General features: G+C 42.2%; 2 protein-coding genes across 2 annotated transcripts in view; one reads left to right on the top strand and one right to left on the bottom strand.

Moving 5' to 3' along the window:
- Positions 1-26,435, top strand: part of LOC130196675 (protein NLRC5-like) — a 1,158,129-nt gene that overhangs the window by 478,394 nt on the left and 653,300 nt on the right.
- The window catches only part of LOC130196679 (NACHT, LRR and PYD domains-containing protein 12-like), a 373,575-nt gene that overhangs the window by 109,649 nt on the left and 237,491 nt on the right, over positions 1-26,435 (bottom strand). The window contains 6 exon segments of the mRNA XM_056419002.1: positions 3,387-3,489; positions 3,492-3,556; positions 10,122-10,295; positions 13,895-14,068; positions 14,647-14,820; positions 24,963-25,136. Coding sequence (XP_056274977.1) covers positions 3,387-3,489; positions 3,492-3,556; positions 10,122-10,295; positions 13,895-14,068; positions 14,647-14,820; positions 24,963-25,136 — 864 coding nt within the window.

The following is a 26,435-nucleotide window of genomic DNA, read 5'->3' as shown; positions in this document are numbered from 1 at the left end:
GAATTAGCCTCCACAAACCCAAACCAAGCCACAAACCCCAACGTGGCACACAACAACACCCCAAATTCAAAAACCATACTACCAACAAATTAAAAAAACCCAAGAAGCAACAAACACACAACCAAAACCAAAACAAAAAAAAACCCCCCCCCAAGTTCTTTCCCGTCTGCGTATCCGGATCGTTGCTCATATTCCATCCCATAATAGTCCGCCTTGCCTCTGCGGCTGCGCAGAGAAGTTGGAGCAACAATCTGTTGGCTGAACTCTTTCTGCCTCGCCGGCTCCCGACCGAGCTCAGAGGGATGAGCGTCTGGCTCTGCAGCTGCTCCGACCCGCGGTCCCGAGACCCGGGGAGCGCGCACACATTAAAGCCTTTAAAGTGAACAACACATTTAAAGTGAACAATACATTTATTCAAGAATAAATCATCAGCATTTGAAGGTGCAATGTGTAATGACTGTCAAATCTGCTCCAGGCAGACAGGGGGCAGCGTTTCCCCTCTGCTGCTGGGTTCACGCACTCTAATTTTAAAGTTTATATAAAAAGAACAACTACTGACAGTGTGAAAAGATGCCAAAAAAAACAAAAGTAATATAACTGCTGAAACTCTAAGAAGCGATCAGAATAACGGCGCTATCTTGGCGTGTGACGTTCATGTGTTTTTACGACATACTCTACTCTGGCATGTCTTGTGACATTTCTATGTCTCACAATATTATGACTCTTATAATATATTTTGATATCAAATTTAAATGCCATACTATGACATAGTTGATTTGTTATGACATACAAATGAGGACTTATGAGATACTTTTTAAAGGCATCTTATACTATTATTTTTAATGACTTTTTATGCCATAATATCATATTTGTCAGGTTCTTGTCACGGGGTGGGGCTCAGGCGCAGAGAGACAGACAGGACTCAGATGTGAATAACAAAAAGACTCTTTAATCAGACAAAAGTTCCAAAAAAAGCAAAACGTCCAAAAGGGGGCAGGCAGGGAATCGGGGTCAGGGCAAGCAGGCAGGGTCAAACAGGCAGGTCAAGAATATCCAGGCACAGGGAAGACGGAACCAAAGACAACAACTAGACAACGAGGAAGAGGAGACACTGCAGACAGCAGATCAATCGTTTACCCCGGCGGACACAGATGGATCTAAAGAGCCCAATACAGGGAGAACTGGATGTGCAGTTATCGTTCCTTTAACTATGAGGTCAGACGAAGGTCATCAGACCATCTGTCATGTTGACAGTTGAGGCTTTGGCCGTCTGACCAGCGCTGCAGTGGGTGGAGGAGCTTCAGGTCAGAAAGGTAGTCATTGGTTCAGATTCCAGTTCAGCGTTATCATCATTACAGTCACATCTCATAGCAGGCAGGATATAATCAACGACATCTAGGAAACACTGCTCCCACTTAGTCAGGTGGTATTTTGGTGGCATTCATGTGGGTGCCAGCACAGAGACGGGTAAAGGGAAACGAAGCGGCAGAAACATCAGCAAAACAAGCGTTGGAACGTCAGAACAAGACCAGATGCTCTCTGGATCATCAGCACTCAGCTGATCACTCCAATCTGGGGAGAGAAGAAGAAGACAACAGAAGAGATGGATCAGTGTCTCCAGAGACTCCCTCCATCAGCTGCCAGTGAAGCAGCACATCAGTAGAAGAGAAACAGGCTGGGTCATCTAGGCTGAGTCTTTGCTGAGGGCCCTGAACGCATCATGACTGCAGAACCAGAGGTGTTCACTGCCCGCTGTGAAGATGGACTCTGCTGCAGTAAAGCAGCCCACGTGTGTCCTGCTACATCCAGAGAATACATTCTCCACATGATGTCTTGAAGTTTGGTTTCCAGGATATCTGGAACTTCCTCAACATGAACAAAGCAGCACTAGTGGATGTTTCAGCCGTGACTGATGATCGGCTCCATGGAGGAAACGACTGAGCAGTGAAACACCAGCTACAGTTGTTGTTACTAAATGTAATGCTGGTTCTCTGAAGTGAGAGCCAGTGGTGTGCCGGCTTCAGTCAGACTGATCTCAGAGCTCCAACCAAGACCAGCAAGAGTTTGATAGTTTGATGAATGAGGACCACTGTCTCGAAACATCTCGTGATGCCGTCAGCTGTGATCCAGCTTCACTTCCTGTAGACGTCAACAACAACAACAACAACACATATATTCAAACCCTCGACTGACCTCAGAGTCTCCAGTCTATAATGTGGACTCTCCAGAAAACCAGTCAGCAGCTTCACTCCTGAATCCTGCAGCTGGTTCCAGCTCAGATCCAGTTCTCTGAGACTGGAGGGGTTTGACTTCAGAGCTGATCCCAGAGAAGAACAGCCTTCCTCTGTGATCCCACACCATGACAGTCTGTAAACACACAAAACAACACACAGAGTTTATTATATCAATACACAATGAATCATTATTGACATCATGAACACGAGTGGCTTTCACTTTGGTTTCATCTTCTTCTGTAAACAGACATTTAGTTAAAATCCTGTCAGTGAAAGAAGAAGAAAAGATGACAGAAACAATCTGTTCATCATCCAATCAGATGAGTTCATGTTTTAATGTGAACTCCACTTCACAAGGTTTCCTGCAGCTGGTAGCAGACGTGTAGAAGCAGCTTACGGCCGGAGGATTCATGACTTCAGAGAGAAGATGAACCTGATCACAAGGATCACAACAAGTTTCATTTCAACACTTCTTTCATTTAAATGGATACATGTTTGGTTCTTTATGTGTGATTAAATAACTCTTTATATGAGGAACATTGACTCACTCAAATATATATATATATATATATATATATAGATATATACATATATATATAATATTAATAAAGTATGGTACATATAGTATACTCATCAATACTCTTTGTGTCTCTCTGAGTGACATTCTGTAGGTGAAGGACAGGGGGCCCCTGACCCTTTGACCTCTGACCATTTGACCTCTGACCCTTTGGCCCCTGACCTTTTGGGCCTCTAAACCTTTGGCCCCTGACCATGTGGCCCCTGACCCTTTGGGCCTCTGACCATTTTGCTTCTGACTCTTTGGCCCCTGACCGTGTGGCCCCTGACCCTTTGGCCCCTGGCTATGTGGCCCCTGGCTCTGTGGCCCTTGACCCTTTGGCCCCTGACCCTGTGGCCCCTGGCTCTGTGGCCCCTGGCTCTGTCCCATAGGCCTGTTCAGTAATCCATCAGCAGCATGAGGCCAGACAAGTTGTCCATGTCGTGCTTGTAGAGGACGACATGCAACGAGGCAGCTGATGTGAAGTGGAACATGTCACCAGGAAATGAAACACTTGATGGATCAATACGTAGATCCATCAAACAGTTATTGATTAAACATGAAGGTGCTACACTAGCAGCAGACAGTGAACCCACCTCAGAGTCTCCAGGCTACAACGTGGACTCTCCAGAAAACCAGTCAGCAGCTTCACTCCTGAATCCTGCAGCTGGTTTCTCAGATCCAGTTCTCTGAGACTGGAGGGTTTGACTTCAGAGCTGATCCCAGAGAAGAACAGCCTTCCTCTGTGATCCCACAGCGTGACAGACTGTAAACACACAAAACAACACACAGAGTTTATTATATCAACACACAATGAATCATTATTGACATCATGAACACGAGTGGCTTTCACTTTGGTTTCATCTTCTTCTGTAAACAGACATTTAGTTAAAATCCTGTCAGTGAAAGAAGAAGAAAAGATGACAGAAACAATCTGTTCATCATCCAATCAGATGAGTTCATGTTTTAATGTGAACTCCACTTCACAAGGTTTCCTGCAGCTGGTAGCAGACGTGTAGAAGCAGCTTACGGCCGGAGGATTCATGACTGCTCCTGAACGCATCATCTCACTCTTCCGGTAAGCTCTGGTTGCCAGCTCAGCAGCGAGCATGACTTCTTCTTCTCTCCCTCCCGCTCCCTCTTGCTCAGTGTGTCTCATGTATAGTTATCCCTCTGCCTCCCTTAATGATAACGATACATGCAACAAGTGTAGTTTATTTGCTAGGTTGGAGGCAGGTCTAAGTGGGTTAGATGCACGGCTCCGCGCTATCGAAGCTCAGACAGCTATGCTAGTTAGCCCGCCCTCTCCCGTAGCTGGCGCGGAGCTACAGTCAGCTGTTAGCTGTTCCCCGGCGGTAACCGTGCAGCCGGGTGGTTGGGTAACTGTTCGCAGGAGTAGTAAGTCTACACAGAAGCCCCCTGTGCACCAACCACTTCACGTTTCCAACCTATTTTCCCTGCTCAGCGACACACCCGCTGAGGAACACACCCTGGTTATCGGGAGCTCTATAGTCAGGAACGTGAAAATAGCGAAGCCGCGGACCAAAGTCGTGCCTCCTCCGGGGGCCAGAGCGTGCGACGTGGAGGCTTGTTTGAAGCTGCTGGCTAAGCATAAACGGAGATACAGTCAGATTGTAATACACGCGGTGGTAATGGCCCGAGCCCGTCGGTCGAAGTCACTAAAATTAATGTGGAATCGGTGTGCTTATGCCAAGACGTTGTCGGACACCGTAATTTTCTGGCCCTCTCCCAAATTTGCAGACAGGCGAATTGTATAGTCGAATGTCTTTTCAACCGCTGGCTGTCGAGGTGGTGCCCAGCGAATAATGTGGGCTACGTAGACAACTGGAAGACTTTCTGGGAAAACCTGATCTGATGAGGAGAGGCATTCATCCCACGTTGGGAGGCGTCTCATTTCTGCGAATATGACCAAGTTGATCACGGACTTAATCCATGACAACCCAGGGTTCAGATCAGGAACCGGGAGCAGAGTTGTAGTTTAACACCCTTCTCTGCTCTTCCATTCGAGCAGTTACCCACCCATGACTTTAGAGTAGAGACTGTGTCTGTCCCACGGCCACTTCAATTAAATAAATCAAAAGTAAGCAGAAGAGGAGTCGTACACAATAACCTTATACAAGTTAACACCATTATTTCAGCAGTGCAACAAAATAGGTCTATTAAATGTGGTCTCCTAAATATTCGATCTCTGTCATCTAAAGCTGTGTTACTAAATGATTTAATATCAGATAATCACATTGATTTATGTTGCCTAACTGAAACCTGGCTGAGCCATGAAGAATATGTCTGCCTGAATGAATCGACTCCTCCAAGTCATATTAATACTCACATTCCTTGAGGCACCGGGTCGAGGAGGTGGAGTAGCAGCCATCTTTGAATCGAGCCTATTAATTAATCCTCAACCAAAAATTACACACCTCATTTGAAAGCCTTGTTCTTAGTCTTTCACATCCAACCTGGAAAACACTACAGCCAATTCGATTTGTGATTCTGTACCGGCCACCAGGTCCATATTCAGAGTTTATATCTGAATTCTCAGAATTTATATCAAGTTTGGTTCTTAAAACCGACAAAGTTATTATTGTTGGAGATTTTAATATCCATGTGGATGTTGATAATGATTGCCTTAGTGCTGCATTCATCTCCTTGTTGGACTCGATTGGCTTCTGTCAGAGAGTACAGAAACCCACTCACAGCTTTGGCCACACGCTTGATCTTGTTCTTACTTATGGCGTTGACATTGAGCATTTGAACGTCTTCCCACAGAATCCTCTTCTGTCAGACCACAACCTCATAACTTTTGAATTTATACTACCGGAGTATACTCCGTTAGTCAAAAGTTTCTACACCAGCTGTCTAACTGACAGTGCTGTAGCTAAATTAAAAGAAGCGATTCCTTCTGTATTTGATTCGATACCACGTCTCAATATAACAGAGGACTCCTGGTCTAACTTTAGTCCGTCCCAGATTGATCATCTTGTTGACAGTGCCACAGGCTCTCTGAGAATGACACTGGACTCGATAGCCCCTCTGAAGAAGAAGACAGTGAGGAAGGAGGTTTGCTCCTGGTATAACCCTCAGATCCGCAAACTGAAGCAAGCGTCACGAAAGCTTGAACGCATATGGCGTTCAACTAATCTCGAAGAATCCCGCTTAGTTTGGCGAGATAGTCTTAAAACATATAAGAAGGCCCTCCGTAATGCCAGAGCAGCCTATTACTCATCAGTAATAGAAAAAATAAAACAACCCAGGTTTCTCTTCAGCACTGTAGCCAGGCTGACAGAGAGTCACAGCTCTGTGGAGCCGAGCATTCCTATAAACCTCAGTGGTAATGACTTTATGAACTTCTTTAATGAAAAGATTTTAACTATTAGGGACAAGATTAATATTCTCTTGCCCATAACCAGTACCAATCTGTCCTCAAGTGGAATGGCCTTGGAAACCGCTGTATGCCCTGGTTTATATTTGGAGGGCTTTTCTCTCATCAACCGTGACCAATTATCTTCAACGGTTTCTACTTCGAACACGTCTACCTGTCTCTTGGACCCCATCCCGCAGGCTGCTTAAAGGCGTGTTGCCTTTAATTGGCTCTCTATTAGATATTATCAATGTGTCTCTGCTAACAGGCCACTCACACTCCTTCAAAGTGGCTGTTATTAAACCTCTCCTGAAGAAGCCCACTCTGGATCCAGAGGTGTTGGCTAACTACAGACCGATCTCTAACCTCCATTTCCTCTCCAAGATCCTTGAGAAAGTGGTCGCAAATCAGTTGTGCGACTTTCTACATCATAATAGTTTATTTGAGAAATTTCAATCAGGATTTAGAAAACACCACAGCACCGAGACGGCACTGGTGAAAATTACAAATGACCTCTTAATGGCAGCAGATAAAGGACTCCTCTCTGTCCTGGTCTTGTTAGACCTTAGTGCTGCATTCGACACCATTGACCATGACATCCTGTTACAGAGACTGGAGCAGTCGATTGGCATTTCAGGCACGGCACTAATTTGGTTTAAATCCTATTTATCAGATCGATCTCAGTTTGTATTTGTAAACGATGGCCTCGATAACCACCAACGTTAATCACGGAGTTCCACAAGGTTCTGTGCTTGGACCAATTTTATTTACCTTATACATGCTTCCTTTGGGCAATATTATCAGGAAACACTCCATAAACTTTCATTGTTATGCAGATGATACTCAACTATATTTATCGATAAAACCAGAGGAGAGCAACCAACTCGTAAAATTCAAGCATGTCTTAAAGACATAAAACATGGATGACCTGCAATTTGATGTTAAACTCAGACAAAACCGAAGTAATTTTACTCGGCCCTGAGCACCTCAGAGATCAATTATCTGGTGATGTGGATTCTGTAGGCATTGCCCTGGCATCCAACACCACTGTAAAGAATCTTGGCGTTATCTTTGATCGGGACTTGTCCTTTAACTCCCACGTAAAGCAAATCTCAAGGACTGCATTCTTTCATCTACGTAATATTTCAAAAATCAGGCACATCTTGTCTCAAAAGATGCAGAAAATTGGTTCAGCGTTCGTTACTTGAGACTGGATTACTGCAACTCCTTATTATCAGGCTGCTCTAATAAATCTCTTAGGTCCCTCCAGTTGATCCAGAATGCTGCAGCTCGTGTTCTCACTAAAACTAAGGAAGAGATCACATCACTCCTGCACTAGCTGCTCTGCACTGGCTCCCAGTAAAATCAAGAATCACTTTTAAAATTCTTCTCTTAACGTACAAAGCCTTGATTGGTGATGCACCATCATATCTTAAGGAGCTTGTAGTACCATATTGCCCACTAGAGAGCTACGCTCACTAAATGCGGACTACTTGTAGTTCCTAGAGTCTTAAAAAGTAGAATGGGAGCCAGAGCCTTTAGTTATCAAGCTCCTCTTTTATGGAACCAGCTTCCAATTTCAGTCCGGGAGGCAGACACAGTCACCTCGTTTAAGAGTAGACTTAAGACCTTCCTCTTTGACAGAGTTTATAGTTAGGGCTGAATCAGGTTCACCTGGTCCAGCCCCTTGATATGCTGCTATAGGCTTATAGCTGCGGGGACGTTTTAGGATGCACTGAGTACCTATCTCCTCTTTTTCTCCTTAAGGATGAATTTTCATCTCTCAATCACACGTTACTAACTCTGCTTTCTCCCGGAGTCCTTTTGACTTCACGTCTCATGGGGTCATCGGACCCTATGAGACGACATAGATCCTATCTGCCTGATGGATCATCGAGGTCTGGTCGTGGAATTCCTGCTCCTGACTACGCCACTGTCCTGTTGAGACAAGCCCACTGTTGAGACTCCGCCCACTCCTCCTCCCCACCGCCATCTGCCTGATGGATCGTGGAGGTCTCCATCGTGGAATATGCCTACTATGAACTATTCATACACTCTGTCATATTCATTGAATGTATTTTAACTCTAAATCTGTCCTTCTGTACACATTACATCTATTGCATCTGTCCATCCTGGAGAGGGATCCTCCTCTGTTGCTCTCCTGCAGGTTTCTTCCCTTTTTTTCCCCCTGAAGGGTTATTTGGGAGTTTTCCTGGTCCGATGTGAGGTTTTGGGGCAGGGATGTCTATGTGTACAGATTGTAAAGCACTCCGAGACAAATTTGTAATTTGTGAAATTGGGCTATACAAATAAACTGAATTGAATTGAATTGAATGACTTCAGAGAGAAGATGAACCTGATCACAAGGATCACAACAAGTTTCATTTCAACACTTATTTCATTTAAATGGAGAAATGTTTGGTTCTTTACGTGTGAATAAATAACTCTTTTTATGATGAACATTGACTCACTCAAGTATATATATATATATATATATACATATACAGGACTGTCTCAGAAAATTAGAATATTGTGATGAAGGTCTTTATTTTCTGTCATGCAATTAAAAAAACAAAAATGTCATGCATTCTGGATTCATTACAAATCAACTGAAATATTGCAAGCCTTTTATTCTTTTAATATTGCTGATTATGGCTTAAAGCTTAAGAAAACTCAAATATCCTATCTCTAAATATTAGAATATCATGAAAAAGTATACTAGTAGTGTATTAAACAAATCACTTGAATTGTCTAATTAACTCGAAACACCTGCAAGGGTTTCCTGAGCCTTGACAAACACTCAGCTGTTATAAATCTTTTTTTTTACTTGGTCTGAGGAAATATTAAAATTTTATGAGATAGGATTTTAGAGTTTTCTTAAGCTGTAAGCCATAATCAGCAATATTAAAAGAAAAAAAGGCTTGCAATATTTCAGTTGATTTGTAATGAATCCAGAATGCATGACATTTTTGTTTTAATTGCATTACAGAAAATAAAGAACTTTATCACAATATTCTAATTTTCTGAGACAGTCCTGTATATATATTAATAAAGTATGGTACATATAGTATACTCAGTCATCAATACTCTTTGTGTCTCTCTGAGTGACATTCTGTAGGGAAAGGACAGGGGGCCCCTGACTCTTTGGCCCTTTGGCCCTCTGACCCTTTGACCTCTGAGAACCTTTGGCCCCCTGACCTTTTGCCCCTGACCTTTGGCCCCTGACCCTGTTTCCCCTAACCTTGTGGCTCCTGACCCTGTGGCCCCTGGCTCTGTCCCATAGGCCTGTTCAGTAATCCATCAGCAGCATGAAGCCAGACAAGTGTCATGATTGTATATCAGGTATAATTAAAATCCTTGAGGTCCAGTTAGAGAGAGTTTCCTTACTAAAGGTCAGAACATCAATGTCAGATATGCGCTCTATGATTTTGTGCCATATGCATTGAAGTAGCCAACAGTTGTATTAACGTGTGTATGTAGTAAACAACTGGCTGTCAAGTTAAATAAAGAAAACTAAACTGAATAACATCTACAAAATATGTATTATAGATTTCCAACTGAACTGGATTAATTATGAATAATAAATAATCTAATAATACATACATTATCTTCTCTTATTTAAAGTGAAATAAAGGTCGGATTTAAAACAGAAAGCTTTTGAAAAATGTGACTTTAAATTAAAGGACTTAATTTTACAATAAAGTATTAAACTGATTTGTCCTGCAGCTTTAAATTCAGTTTCTTCAGGCGTCAAGCGATGTCAATCAAAAGAGCCAAGATATTATATTATTGTTCTCTGAAAGGAGAAATGTGTGTGCAGGGACTCCATCTGGTTATGAAACCATTTGTTTCAGCTCATTTCTCTCTGTTCACATCAGTGATCATCAGTTAATTCATGTTACATTAAGATCATATTGGGCTCTTATCTTTATTCATAATTCAGTGAACCCACCTCAGAGTCTCCAGTCTACAAAGTGGACTCTCCAGAAAACCAGTCAGCAGCTTCACTCCTGAATCCTGCAGCTGGTTGGAGCTCAGATCCAGTTCTCTGAGACTGGAGGGGTTTGACTTCAGAGCTGATCCCAGAGAAGAACAGCCTTCCTCTGTGATCCAACAGTCTGACAGTCTGTAAACACACAAAACAACACACAGAGTTTATTATATCAATACAAAATGAATCATTATTGACATCATGAACACGAGTGGCTTTCACTTTGGTTTCATCTTCTTCTGTAAACAGACATTTAGTTAAAATCCCGTCAGTGAAAGAAGAAGAAAAGATGACAGAAACAATCTGTTCATCATCCAATCAGATAAGTTCAAGTTTTAATGTGAACTCCACTTCACAAGGTTTCCTGCAGCTGGTAGCAGACGTGTAGAAGCAGCTTACGGCCGGAGGATTCATGACTTCAGAGAGAAGATGAACCTGATCACAAGGATCACAACTAGTTTCATTTCAACACTTATTTCATTTAAATGGATAAATGTTTGGTTCTTTATGTGTGAATAAATAACTCTTTTTATGAGGAACATTGACTCACTCAAGTATATACAGTGGTGTATAAAGTACCCAAACGTCATACTTGAGTAAAAGTAAAGATACTTGACTGGAAAATTACTCAAGTAAAAGTAAAAGTCACCTATGAGAATACTACTTGAGTAAAAGTATGAAAGTATCTGATTTTTTTTGTACTTAAGTATTGAAAGTAAAAGTAAATGCTGTTAATAAAAAAAACAAAGGGTCAGAATTTTGAGAATTATGAAGTTTATTTGTTTTGGTGCTGTGGCCGCCATGAACAAGGAGTATGAGCTAGGATGAACTTAGCAATATATGAATACTATGAAATTACTCAAATATAAAAACACGATTAACACAGAAAAAAGCAGAACCAAAATCATCACTTTAAAGTGAAAATGTATTATTCATCTTCAAAAAGTTGATTTTCAAAATGGACAGATTTCAGTGTCGCTCTTCTGGGGCTGAAGACGAGTCCTGCGATGCTGAAGAGCCGTTCACAGGCCTGGTGCAGGTAGAGTGTGTCTAGCTTCACAGGCCCTGATGCAGGTAGAGTGTGTCTAGCTTCACAGGCCCTGATGCAGGTAGAGTGTGTCTAGCTTCACAGGCCCTGATGGTGCAGGTAGAGTGTGTCTAGCTTCACAGACCCTGGTGCAGGTAGAGTGTGTCTAGCTTCACAGGCCCTGATGCAGGTAGAGTGTGTCTAGCTTCACAGGCCCTGATGCAGGTAGTGTGTCTAGCTTCACAGGCCCTGATGGTGCAGGTAGAGTGTGTCTAGCTTCACAGGCCCTGATGCAGGTAGAGTGTGTCTAGCTTCACAGACCCTGGTGCAGGTAGAGTGTGTCTAGCTTCACAGGCCCTGGTGTAGGTAGAGTGTGTCTAGCTTCACAGACAGCAGCACACAGTTGGGAAGCATTTCAGCAAGTCAACGTGATCCACGTCTCCATCCAGCTGTTTGCTGCTGTCATGCGCTTGAGATGACGAAGAAGAAGTCCTCTTCATCAAATGAACTGGACCTGGTGGCATCACCTAGCTGCAGGGAGGGTTCTTCCATGTACTGCTTGATGTAGTCCATTCCTGAAATAAAGTGAGAGTATTATAGACATGATAGAATTAATAACACTTCCTAACATGTCATGACCCCAACCTAAAGTTTTGTCCAAAATAGTTTGTTTTAATTTGAGGTTTATACATTTAGTTTCATGCACTGTCCGTGCATCCAGAGTTGATTTGTGAATATGTACTTGTATCTCTGTAGTTAAACACAACAACAGTCCCAAATCAATATCGTCGCCATTACTGGACCGTCACTCTTATAATATTAATACAAATAATGATAATAATGCTGTAATGATTAGCATTATATTATAGCTAAGACGACTCAAATCAACACATTTTCACAACTGTCAAAACACTTCTTCAGCTCATTAACTCGCTAGAGATCCGTCTGCTCCACTCACGCTAATTGTCTCATTTAATTGACGATAGCTAGCGAACGTTAGCCTAACGTACAACATGTGTAGGACAATCAGACTGTTCCCCCCCCCCCCCCACCTCTCCTGCCAAAGATATAATTTACTTCAATCCTGTGGGCAACACTGCTAGATATCTTAACAGGTTTATGGTGACTAAACATTAACGTTGCGGCTCATGGGATTAATCTTAATTTACCTCAATGTGTTTCCTGAGGTTGGTGAGTTGTTGAAGGCCAATATCTCCGTAGCTTTCGGTCGGCATAAGAGGCACTTCATCCGGTAGGAAGGAACTTTTACTCCGACAAAAGAAAAGAGTTCGCCCAAATATGGCCACGGACGTTGATCTTGGTCCCCGTGGTTGTTAGAGTAGCTTCCATTGCTGCTCCACATGAAATGAGTCGTATCTGTAGCCGCTCGCTAGCATCCTGGGCATCACTGGGAAGAGAAAACACGCGGCAAGGACCACTGACCCCAACCTGGTGTTCGTGCTGCGTTCAGGTGCGCTGCGGCGTGTTCCACAACAATCCGCGATGTTTCTCATGATTATGTTTTTCCGTAGTAACGAGTAACGATACTGTTTCAGGGGAAATGTATCGGAGTAAAAGTACAAGTTTTCATTGCAAAATGTAGTGAAGTAAAAGTAAAAGTAAACAGAAATATAAGTAGTAAAATAAAGTACAGATACCCAAAAAAACTACTTAAGTAAAGTAACGAAGTACTTCTACTTCGTTACTATACACCACTGAGTATATATATATATATATATATATATATAAAAAAGTATGGTACATATAGTATACTCATCAATACTCTCTGTGTCTCTCTGAGCGACATTCTGTAGGTAAAGGACAGGGGGCCCCTGACTCTTTGGCCCTTTGGCCCCCTGACCCTTTGACCTCTGACCCTTTTAGCCCCTGACTCTTTGGCCCCTGACCGTTTGGCCCCCTGACCTTTTGCCCCTGACCCTTTGGCCCCTGACCCTGTGGCCCTGACCCTTTGGCCCCTGACCCTGTGGCCCCTGACCCTTTGGCCCCTGACCCTGTGGCCCCTGGCTCTGTCCCATAGGCCTGTTCAGTAATCCATCAGCAGCATGAAGCCAGACAAGTGTCATGATTGTATATCAGGTATAATTAAAATCCTTGAGGTCCAGTTAGAGAGAGTTTCCTCACTAAAGGTCAGAACATCAATGTCAGATATGCGCTCTATGATTTTGTGCCATATGCATTGAAGTAGCCAACAGTTGTATTAACGTGTGTATGTAGTAAACAACTGACTGTCAAGTTAAATAAAGAAAACTAAACTGAATAACATCTACAACATATTTATTATTATAGATTTCCAACTGAACTGGATTAATTATGAATAATACATACTCTAATAAATAAATACATTATCTTCTCTTATTTAAAGTGAAATAAAGGTCGGATTTAAAACAGAAAGCTTTTGAAAAATGTGACTTTAAATAAAGGACTTCATTTAATAAAACATATTGAACTGAATTGTCCTGCAGCTTTAAATTCAGTTTCTTCAGGCGTCAAGCGATGTCAATCAAAAGAGCCAAGATATTATATTCTTGTTCTCTGAAAGGAGAAATGTGTGCAGGGACTCCATCTGGTTATGAAACCATTTGTTTCAGCTCATTTCTCTCTGTTCACATCAGTGATCATCAGTTAATTCATGTTACATTAAGATCATATTGGGCTCTTATCTTTATTTATAATTCAGTGAACCCACCTCAGAGTCTCCAGGCTACAACGTGGACTCTCCAGAAAACCAGTCAGCAGCTTCACTCCTGAATCCTGCAGCGGGTTTCCTCTCAGATCCAGTTCTCTGAGACTGGAGGGGTTTGACTTCAGAGCTGATCCCAGAGAAGAACAGCCTTCCTCTGTGATCCAACAGCCTGACAGACTGTAAACACACAAAACAACACACAGAGTTTATTATATCAATACACAATGAATCATTATTGACATCATGAACACGAGTGGCTTTCACTTTGGTTTCATCTTCTTCTGTAAACAGACATTTAGTTAAAATCACGTCAGTGAAAGAAGAAGAAAAGATGACAGAAACAATCTGTTCATCATCCAATCAGATGAGTTCATGTTTTAATGTGAACTCCACTTCACAAGGTTTCCTGCAGCTGGTAGCAGACCTGACCCTCTGGCCCTTGACCTCTGACCCTTTGGCCCCTGACCCTTTGGCCCTGACCCTTTGGCCCCTGACCCTTTGGCCCCTGACACTTTGGCCCCTGACCCTGTGGCCCCTGGCTCTGTCCCATAGGCCTGTTCAGTAATCCATCAGCAGCATGAAGCCAGACAAGTTGTCCATGTCGTGCTTGTAGAGGACGACATGCAACGAGGCAGCTGATGTGAAGTGGAACATGTCACCAGGAAATGAAACACTTGATGGATCAATACGTAGATCCATCAAACAGTTATTGATAAACCTGAAGGCGCTACACTAGCAGCAGACAGTGAACCCACCTCAGAGTCTCCAGTCTACAATGTGGACTCTCCAGAAAACCAGTCAGCAGCTTCACTCCTGAATCCTGCAGATGGTTCCAGCTCAGATCCAGTTCTCTGAGACTGGAGGGGTTTGACTTCAGAGCTGATCCCAGAGAAGAACAGCCTTCCTCTGTGATCCCACAGCGTGCCAGACTGTAAACACACAAAACAACACACAGAGTTTATTATATCAATACACAATGAATCATTATTGACATCATGAACACGAGTGGCTTTCACTTTGGTTTCATCTTCTTCTGTAAACAGACATTTAGTTAAAATCACGTCAGTGAAAGAAGAAGAAAAGATGACAGAAGCAATCTGTTCATCATCCAATCAGATGAGTTCATGTTTTAATGTGAACTCCACTTCACAAGGTTTCCTGCAGCTGGTAGCAGACGTGTAGAAGCAGCTTACGGCCGGAGGATTCATGACTTCAGAGAGAAGATGAACCTGATCACAAGGATCACAACAAGTTTCATTTCAACACTTATTTCACTTAAATGGATACATGTTTGGTTCTTTATGTGTGAATAAATAACTCTTTTTATGAGGAACATTGACTCACTCAAGTTTTTAGTTGGTGACCCTGACATGGGAGTCTATGAGCTGTGTTTAGTGGAGGTTTGCTCGATGTTAGTGGATAGCATCCTTAGCATGGAGAAGAAAAGAAAAAAGAGAATTTGTATCTTTATTTCTTATTAATTGTTTAAAAAACCATTAAAAACCTCTCAGATATCTAGCTTTGAAACTTCTCACACACAGCGCTGTTTGATCATGGGAGTGCAGATCCCGTTTTACCGAAATCTGTGTAGTTATATAGATATTATAGGTGTGAGGAGCGACCAGCTGGCTCTCTGAGGTGTGAACTTTTAGTGGAACAAAGACTTTGTTAACACTAGGCTAAATGCTAACATGTCGACACATGAGGCCGGTGTTTAAGGAATAGATGAATGGAATGCATCTACAAGACTCTGTTTTTATATATATTCATTTATGTGGATCCTGTTTGTTATGTGTCACATTCTTTCTTTTTATGTTGTACATTAATTGTTGTGGGTTAAACGTAACTCATGTTGTTTGTCGCATGGGTCATTGCGGAGGTTTTTGTTGAGCTTGCGACGTGCACGCCCGTAAGCTTGAGCTGGAAAGTTCCGGCCATCGGCGCACATTTAAATCATTTGTGAAGAACGACACGTGGGCTAGAGTCTAATATTTAGACAGAGCGTTAGAAAACTAAAGTTAAATAACTGTTGGGTAGACTCAATTTAATAGTGTGATTGACGGCCGGCGAGCCCGATACACTTACGTGTAAGTACGCTATTAACAAACTGTTATGACCAGATCAACGTGCTAATTTTTTGTTTTAATACTGTACATGGGGTAAAAAAGTGCGAGTCGGATTCACCACGGCCCAGGTCAAACTACATGTTTTCTTGTTCCCTTGTGAGAAGACACGAGGTCAGTGGGGGTGAGACACATTAGCATAGTAGAAGACGCCATTACGATTTGGATTCGCGCCTCCTAGAGGTTCTGAAATAGATACTTTTTAAAGGGGATTAAGGGGTTAACCTTTTAGCACCATCGTGTGGTTGGTGTTGGAAATTACATCCGACACATCAGAGTTGCATGCTGCTGCTGTTTTCACCAACACATTTTGACAATTTGGATTTAAGAGATATTTTTCTTTGAGTACTATTGCCAGTGTTAAAGATACAGTGTTGGGTTTACTATTGATTTTTGATAAACAATAGTGGTTATTATTACAGTAATGCCGTTAGGCGTACGAGTAATTGATTTCTCATCACTGTTTCAGTACTGAGTTTTTATTTGTTTATCTTTTTGTTTTTTTGATTGACAGTTTTAGAGAATAGTGTTGGGTTTACTGTTTTTTGGGAAAAGACAGTGGTTGTTATTACAGTAAATGCCGTTAGGCTTACGAGTAATTGATTTCTCATCACCGTTTCAAAACTGAGTTTTTTATTTTTATTTTAGTCGGTTTCAAAGGATAGTTTTGGGTTTACTGTTTTTTGGAAAAATAGTGGTTATTATTACAGTCGTCCGTTGGACGTCTGATGTCGATTTCTCATGAGCTGTTAAGAAACTGACACCTATTTATGCGACGTGCTAAATTGGCAGTTTTGTTTAAAGTAACAAATATTCTCCCATTCTACAGTATATTGTTAAATGTTTTGTGTAATAATAACGTCCTTTTCCCATTTTTGACAGCTGCAGGCTGTAACATGTCTTGATGCTTGACTTTTTTGAATGTCTGATTGCTGTTTAACCAAAGTAACAGTTTGTTTTTTACCATTATTATTCTGTATTCGTATTACCATTTGTTCTTGTTTGGAGGTGAAAGGTGCAGGGGTGTTTTATGAGTCACCAGGACTGTGCCACAGCGGGAGGTCAGGATGTAGATCTCTCTGCCCTCCTTCCCTCCCCCCACTCCCTCGCTCCCCACATACATTAAGATTCTTGAACTGATAAAAGTAAAGAAAAGAGTGAGAAAAAATGGAGCCTGTTTTTTGAGACAAAGGACTCCCAACACTTACTTATGCGATGTGGGGGAAGGTCTTCATGAAGAAGCCGAGATGAAAGTGGAGGTTTCATGACACTGTAAAGCTGGAATAGTCAGTGCGTTTACATGATGGTATAATTCGAATCTTGCTTTAGTCGGACTATGCTATCTTTTGGGGGATCAGCTGTTATCCCAATATACATGGCAGTGAGTAATTCGAATCATTGGCCGAAAGCATGTCATATCCGATACGATAGGCGGCGCTGTTTTCATTACAACTCGTGGTGATACAGCCATTTCCGCTTGACCTCTTCACCTCCACCAACAACAACCAACAACAACAACATCAACATTTCGAGAAAGAACCATGAACTTTAGTATGTTCAACTCCTTCAATACATTAAGCATAAATTAAGTCTGCTCTTCGGTCCAGAAATGTGTGGTGGCTCTTGTGTTCTCCATAGCGTTGTTTGCAGCGCCGCTCCATAACGCTGCACTGGCGCTGCGCGTAGGGCACCAAGTCCTGAGGGGGCTCCACAAAATAGGCAACTAATAAAATCCTCAGTTATAATAATTATAATGCCGATATTATTTCAGTCTAGAAGTATTAGGCGCCTTTTAGGCATGTATATCACAAAACAGGCAGAACTAGAGATATATGTAATCGCTCAGCACCCCCGTTAACACTTCTCGGGTCGCATCGCTCTGCCGTGATGCGCCGACACATCCGCGCACATAGACCCTATCTCAGGGGGGCATCATGAGGAGTTATGCTTAGGGCACCAACATGGTTAGCAGCGGGACTGGTTATTTGTTTGTTTTCTGCCGGCCAGGCTGCCGGCAGTGACAACTTATCGTCTCTTTCGACTTCCGGGTCACGACATGGGAGGGAGGGAGGGAGGAGGGCAGCGGGATCTGGAGCATGCGCAAAGACGCAAAGTCCAGTTCCGAATCGAATTCAGAGTTACATGCTGCGAGAGTCGAATTATCAACTGGATCGGACCGAGCTATCCAGGGGTGTTAATCGGACCGAAGTCGGACCGCACATAGTCCGACTAAGGTGTTTACATGAAACGGATAATTCGATTTCAGTCCGACTAAGCCAATAATTCGATTGCATGTAATCGCACTGACTGTAAGATATTCGCCCTGTTTCCCCTCTCTCCCCACCCACCCACCCTATCTTTCCCTCCCTCTCCCCCCAACCCACCCTCCCAACACACACACATCGACACACATCAACACACACACTCACTTACAACATACCTTGCTCCATTCACTGTGTCCAAAGATCGATACACACACACACACATTGTGACGATGTTATGCATGTCGCATAAACATGGAAGAAACCTTTAAAATAGATTGACCTTTGAAAAGGAAACATTTTATTCACGGTTTGGAAATTATAGATGAATAATTTTGATATTGGAACACATTTGAAAGAAAAATTTATGAATGTAATTTTAATCTGAATATTCTTTGTAGGGGAAGTTGGACCGCAGAGTAAACTTTTTCCTCCCATTTAGCTTTGTTTCTTACATTGTTTTGGATTAAATTGGTGTTGTTGTAACTTGTGTTAACAGTAGAATGACTAAGAGTCGTAACGTCTGTTTAAATCAAACCAATAACCTTTTTTCCCATTTGTAAGTTTCTTTGATTTTGGTTAGTGATGGTTGAACTATTTCGTTTAAAATAACAGCTTTTCCCATTTCTTGACGGTTGATTGTTACAATATTGGCTAACAGTAACAGTTTTTTCCCATTTTGACACAATATTGTAAAATGTGTAGACTGTGCAATTCCAGTGTATAACGTCATTTTAAATTGTTTAGATATTTTTCTTCTTCTACATTTACATTTCCTTACATATATAAAGCCAGTCAGTACCTATTCTCTGGAAAATACCAGAGCCAACAATCAAGACCCCAGTAGCTTGAAGGCCAGAAGTTGACTGGTGAAAATGCTCACGCTGGAAAACACAGCAGAAGAGGAGCAGAAGGAAAGTATGGTTCACGTCTCGATCGACAAACCCAACAGAACCGGTGAAGCCATTGAGCGGGCAAGACTGCTGCCGTATGGCATAGCAGTGGATGATGACAACGGTCCTAGAAGATGCCTGGAGGAAGACACACCCTCAATGAAGAAGCATCCCTGAATGACGAACTTCCAACAGATACAACTCCTGTACCTTGCTGTCAGTTTAGTTCCCATCCCTTTCATCTACCCAGTCATATCTCAATACCCTCCCCGTACGCCCATAACCCCCTTATAAGAGAAGCTCTACACACCATAGTAGGTATATTAGGAGAAAGGTAATGCCCTCTCCAACAGAGCGTTCCAATAGACATAACTGGAGATGGATGCCACCTGGACATCTCTCCCTCCCTCATCAACACCTCACAGACCCCCACCCTTAGCACAGATCCCCCAGCCCCATCCCCCAGCCTTTCCATATGACCCAGCCGCCATCTCAGCAGAATGGCCCTGACGCAGGCCCCAAGGCACGCCAAATAAGTTTCGGAGCCATTTAAGATCTTCCGCCACTAGGTCTACAAGTCCGCTTCCACAGGTACTAACAGAGAGTTGAAAGAAGAGGTTTCAAACAGGATGTCCCCAACCACCACCAGAGGTTTGCAGGTGCTGAATGCTGAGACAACAAACAAATGACAACGACCAGTGATGGCTGCGTTGAGTTCTCTCCACCTTCATGTTTCTGAATCAAATGGAATTTGCTTCAGAAAAGGAGGGAGGAAGGAGATCGCTAATGTACTGCAGCTGAAATTAGACCACATTGAAAAGGCTTAAACAAGACACTTGGTATTTCAAAAGACACATACACTCTCACATATACACTCACCTATGCTCACCTACGCACACACACCTACACTCAATCACTCAGCCAATTGAAGCAGCTAGCGAGAGTCGTCCTGGAACTGTAGAAGCACAGTCATGAAGAAGCAACAGTCATGAAGAGACACCATAACTTACAGACCACAGTCGCCAGAGGCAATAAAGCAGCTGACCTCTCAGTGAAGAGAGGAGCAGGTTAGGTCAAACAAATGACAGCGCTGCCATACCGGGACTCCCGGAACTTGCATTGGAGGATATCAAGCTCATGCAGACAGAAGATCCAAAGACAGTGGTGAATTGTCTAAAGAAGAAACTGATGCTGAGATATGGTGATCAAAGGAGATTAGGGTCTGACTACGGCACACAGTTTTTCAACCAAACACGAAACACATTTTGAAACACCTACAAGAAGTTAGGACATGTGTCTAGAGAACACACTCGTAAGGAGCCCAGGATCCTCTCTTTCACCCTGAAAAAGGCGATAGTAGAGTTGATGAAGCAAGTAACTCCAAGTAGTTCAAGTATCCTCAAAATGAAGGGAGACAATGTCCCCATGAAGTATTGACAGGGAGACTTTGCAGGGTCCGCAGAGAGTTAGGCAGAAACCTATTCCCCTAGACGGCACACATTTGATGAATATGTTGAGAAATGAACTAATCAGAGTTTAGTTTTTCTTAAAGCAGGTTGCCAGAGCCCACAGCTGATGGGAACGGCCATTGGTCGAGCAAGTGACTGGGTAAGTATTAAGATCCATGTAAGTGGACTAAGCCCAGGTGAACAGGGTGGTTTGAGGTCATTGCAAGGACTTCACAGCGCCCTCCATGTAAGTTGTCTCACGGAGAGAATGACACCATTTTACATTGTATATTTGAAGATCTGTGGCTAAAGAATCACAAACAGCCACGGAAGAGTTGCCTAATCATGAGGGTAATTCTGAAAAGATCTGAAGCCATTTCCACACATTGCTGCTTAGGAGCATCATTGTTGTAAATATGTTAATATTTTGATTATTCTAAGAGAGTTAGGACTGCAACACAGAAAGATGTATGCAAACGACACCGACTCTCACAGCTCACTGTTTCTTGCCATTAACTGCACCATTAGATGAAAATGTTTTGTTTCCCCCATAAACTGTTCTAGGGTTCGAGCACGAGAGAGAAGAGTGCCGGACAAATGCCTGCATGCTATCAGATCCTAGCAGGATTTGAATATTTCTATGACCTAGTTAAAGGAACATAGATAGGATCAATTACGTTTATTATTATGAGTAAAGATAAATAAATTAATATTGGATTGAATGAGAAATTGAGAAGCAGTTTCTCAGACGGGGTTAAAGATTGCCAGTTCAATCCTGCAACTAAGAAATAATTCCAACTTGTGATAGTTTAGTTTGATGACCTCCTGGGAATTATGGAATAGTGAATTCCAACTCCCTATTTTTAGTGACGTCCTACCTATTTAGAATTAAATATACATCTTACCATTTGAACATTTTGCTAATTAGTTTGAGTTTGAATTTTGCAGCATGTCCACTGTAGTGGACCTCAGGACCGTTGTCGTGTGAAGAGACAGCCCAGTATAGAAGATGAACTGAAAGTATGTCCGTAGAGTGACATTTACCCAGAAGTGCATCCAACTTCATTAGGGAACTAAATCATTCATCCATCTAGATAGTTTTACTTGTTGGTTAAAGGATGGTAGAAGATGTTCTATTAAGATTGAACGCATTGTCATCTTATTGTTGTCTTATGTCCAGAACTGACTTAGAACAGATGCATTTGTTTGAATTTGGATTACCTAACTAATCATTCGTTCATTATTCTTTATTGTCCTTCATATATTCGTTTGCCTGTTTGGTTTTTGGAAGCATGTTTGTGTTTCGGTAGATGCAGATGAGCATCATGCATTTGGTTTGCCTACAGCAAGGGTGAGTCATTAGATGCATACACTTTGTCCTGGAACCACTTTAATTGACTTTCATAACTTGTTAATTTTGGTAGATAAATACTTGGATTGCTTTCATAACTAACTATATCAATCTTGACATGTTTGATCAATAACTTATCAATATCATCGTAGAGATATTAATGACGCAATATGGGATTTGACCTTTGACTTTCCCTGAAGTGTGTTGACTGATACGGATGCCATCTTAGGTCAAAAGGAAGAGGAAGGCGTCATCATCCCACCTCTACCCATGTGATATCACTGGAGAGCCCAGTATGCCCTCTTTTAGAGAGGAGGGATGCAAAGTAGAATGTCCACCATAGGACACACACATTAAGGTTGGTCTGAGGAGGAGGACAAGAGATTTTTTGAGAGTGACAACTTCTCAGATATGCTGGAGAATTGGTTCGGGAGAGATAAATAATTATTTCCAAGTTAGATGTGATATTCTGTGTAGAGTCGGTCTAGAGGCCGCTGTGTTTTCTCATTCTCTTCAACAGCTACACCTGACGCTCCACCATCGACCTTCATCGTGTGCCGGCTGCCTGCTGTGAGGACCTGCCATGATGAGCCGCCCACAGAGGAGTATCGTGCACCTTCGGAGAGAAGGGAGCAGACTGAGAGCCATCCTGAGGACACCTGCGATGCCATCCAGAGCAGCGGACAGAACGACGCAGAGGAAGAAGGAGAGATGACATCATGTGGATATGCGAATCCACCGACGGTCAGACGGCTCAGCCAGTGAGCGAATTAGGACTAATGTTTTACCTGGACAGGTTAACCAATGAGGAGTGAATATCTCCCCTGGGGCCGGGACGTCCGGGAGTTACAAAACAGATGTTGACCAAAGAGACGATGCTTTTTGATTCTTTGAGAAGCCCTCAGCTGAGATTTAGTGAGTGTGACTTGCTGTTAGACAGTAAACTGCTTGCGGTCTGTGGACGCAGTAATTCATGCTCCCTCAGCTGATTGGGACTCTGTATCGCAACCGTTATTGACAATCGGCTTGGAGGAAGGCAGAGAAAAGAGGAATGCTGAGGAACTGGAGAACTGGAGTTGCTGAGCATGTATGCTGAGCAACTGGATTCACAGGGATACACAGCCACGTACACAGATGTACATTAGATTAATCAGAACCATCAGGATTTTAAGATTTATACCTGTGTGATGAATACATTCACACTGACACTTAGTGTTCTTTGGAGTTTCCTTGAGGAGCAGTGATAAAAGGAGGGAGTGAAGTTGTTCCTTCCACAGGGACACTAGATGATAATGAGTGATTAATAAAGATTGTTTTACAGTGATGTTTGCATTGTGAGGGTTATAAAATCCATTTCAAATGTATTTATACTATATTATTAGTATAAAAGGAGGGACTGTTAGGTTGTAGTGGATTTTATGTACACTTGCACATGTAAATAAGGAAGTCTTATGTTTTAAATAATGCATATAGAGAGATAATTTACATAGTGGATATTAGGGAGGAATATTCCGATTAATGTATTAAGAGGCATAGACAAGTATGATCGCTGTATTATATGTGTAACTGTAATGTTGATTTTATGAGGTTTATTGTTATCACAACAGTAGGATGTGGACAGTATGAATGAGATTGGTTTTATTGTGGTAGAGGTGCGTTTCCCTTGAGATCCTAGCTGGTTTCCTGTTTAGGCTCTTATTCTGAAGTCTAAAACCGGGGGTGGGGCTCTAAACCGGAAGCGGAAAGCAGCTGTTACCTCCCTTGGCACGAAGCTCAGTCTCTTTTGAAATGCTGAGCAGGAGAGAGCATGCCATCGGGGTGGTGAGTAAGAACAACACACAACTGGGAGCTTTAAGCTCACTGAATGGAGACTGTAAGTACTAATCTTATTTGTGAGACATTAGATTGTCTGTCTGATTATTGGAGGTCGACAGAAACTTTAAAGCAACCAGAAATGACTGTCAAATAAATACTCTTAAATGCATCCCTGGTGTTGAGACTTCTTCCACAAAACAAATCGCTCCATTCAGACTCTTTTGAACCCCCTTTTTAACCCTAACCCTAAAGTATGGTACACATTGTATAACCATCAATACTCTTTGTGTCTCTCTGAGTGACAGTCTGTAGGTGAAGGACGTTGGGCCCCTGACAATTTGGCCCCTGACCCTTTGGCCCTGACCCTTTGGCCCCTGACACTTTGTTCCATCACCCTTTGGCCCCTGACCCTTCTGCCCTGACCCTTTGGCCCCTGACCCTTTGGCCCCTGACCCTTTTAGCCCCTGACCTTGTGGCCCCTGACCCTGTGGCCCCTGGCTCTGTCCCATAGGCCTGTTCAGTAATCCATCAGCAGCATGAAGCCAGACAAGTGTCATGATTGTATATCAGGTATAATTAAAATCCTTGAGGTCCAGTTAGAGAGAGTTTCCTCACTAAAGGTCAGAACATCAATGTCAGATATGCGCTCTATGATTTTGTGCCATATGCATTGAAGTAGCCAACAGTTGTATTAACGTGTGTATGTAGTAAACAACTGACTGTCAAGTTAAATAAAGAAAACTAAACTGAATAACATCTACAACATATTTATTGTTACAGATTTTCAATTGAACTGTATTAATTATGAATAATACATACTCTAATAATAAATACATTATCTTCTCTTATTTAAAGTGAAATAAATGTTGGATTTAAAACAGAAAGCTTTTGAAAAATGTAACTTAAAATAAAGGACTTCATTTTATAAAAGTATTAAACTGAATTGTCCTGCAGCTTTAAATTCAGTTTCTTCAGGCGTCAAGCGATGTCAATCAAAAGAGCCAAGATATTATATTCTTGTTCTCTGAAAGGAGAAATGTGTGTGCAGGAACTCCATCTGGTTATGAAACCATTTGTTTCAGCTCATTTCTCTCTGTTCACATCAGTGATCATCAGTTAATTCATGTTACATTAAGATCATATTGGGCTCTTATCTTTATTTATAATTCAGTGAACCCACCTCAGAGTCTCCAGGCTACAACGTGGACTCTCCAGAAAACCAGTCAGCAGCTTCACTCCTGAATCCTGCAGCTGGTTTTCACTCAGATCCAGTTCTCTGAGACTGGAGGGGTTTGACTTCAGAGCTGATCCCAGAGAAGAACAGCCTTCCTCTGTGATCCAACAGCCTAACAGACTGTAAACACACAAAACAACACACAGAGTTTATTATATCAAGACACAATGAATCATTATTGACATCATGAACACGAGTGGCTTTCACTTTGGTTTCATCTTCTTCTGTAAACAGACATTTAGTTAAAATCACGTCAGTGACAGAAGACGAAAAGATGACAGAAACAATCTGTTCATCATCCAATCAGATGAGTTCATGTTTTAATGTGAACTCCACTTCACAAGGTTTCCTGCAGCTGGTAGCAGACGTGTAGAAGCAGCTTACGGCCGGAGGATTCATGACTTCAGAGAGAAGATGAACCTGATCACAAGGATCACAACAAGTTTCATTTCAACACTTCTTTCATTTAAATGGATAAATGTTTGGTTCTTTATGTGTGAATAAATAACTCTTTTTATGAGGAACATTGACTCACTCAAGTATATATATATATCTAATATTAATAAAGTATGGTACATATAGTATACTCAGTCATCAATACTCTTTGTGTCTCTCTGAGTGACATTCTGTAGGTAAAGGACAGGGGGCCCCTGACTCTTTGGCCCTTTGGCCCCCTGACCCTTTGACCTCTGACCCTTTTAGCCCCTGACCCTTTGACCTCTGACCCTTTTAGCCCCTGACTCTTTTGCCCCTGACCCTTTGGCCCCTGACCCTTTGGCCCCTGACCCTGTGGCCCCTGACCCTTTGGCCCCTGACCCTGTGGCCCCTGGCTCTGTGGCCCCTGGCTCTGTCCCATAGGCCTGTTCAGTAATCCATCAGCAGCATGAAGCCAGACAAGTGTCATGATTGTATATCAGGTATAATTAAAATCCTTGAGGTCCAGTTAGAGAGAGTTTCCTCACTAAAGGTCAGAACATCAATGTCAGATATGCGCTCTATGATTTTGTGCTGAATGCATTGAAGTAGCCAACAGTTGTATTAACGTGTGTATGTAGTAAACAACTGACTGTCAAGTTAAAGAAAGAAAACTAAACTGAATAACATCTACAACATATTTATTATTACAGATTTCCAACTGAACTGGATTAATTATGAATAATACATACTCTAATAAATAAATACATTATCTTCTCTTATTTAAAGTAAAATAAAGGTCGGATTTAAAACAGAAAGCTTTTGAAAAATGTGACTTTAAATAATGGACCTCATTTTATAAAACATATTGAACTGAATTGTCCTGCAGCTTTAAATTCAGTTTCTTCAGGCGTCAAGTGATGTCAATCAAAAGAGCCAAGATATTATATTCTTGTTCGCTGAAAGGAGAAATGTGTGTGCAGGAACTCCATCTGGTTATGGAAC

This window comes from Pseudoliparis swirei, chromosome 7 (genome assembly GCF_029220125.1).
Source record: "Pseudoliparis swirei isolate HS2019 ecotype Mariana Trench chromosome 7, NWPU_hadal_v1, whole genome shotgun sequence".
Classification (NCBI taxonomy): domain Eukaryota; kingdom Metazoa; phylum Chordata; class Actinopteri; order Perciformes; family Liparidae; genus Pseudoliparis; species Pseudoliparis swirei.
Note: the sequence above shows the minus strand (reverse complement) of the source record. Positions and strands in the feature narration are given on the sequence as shown.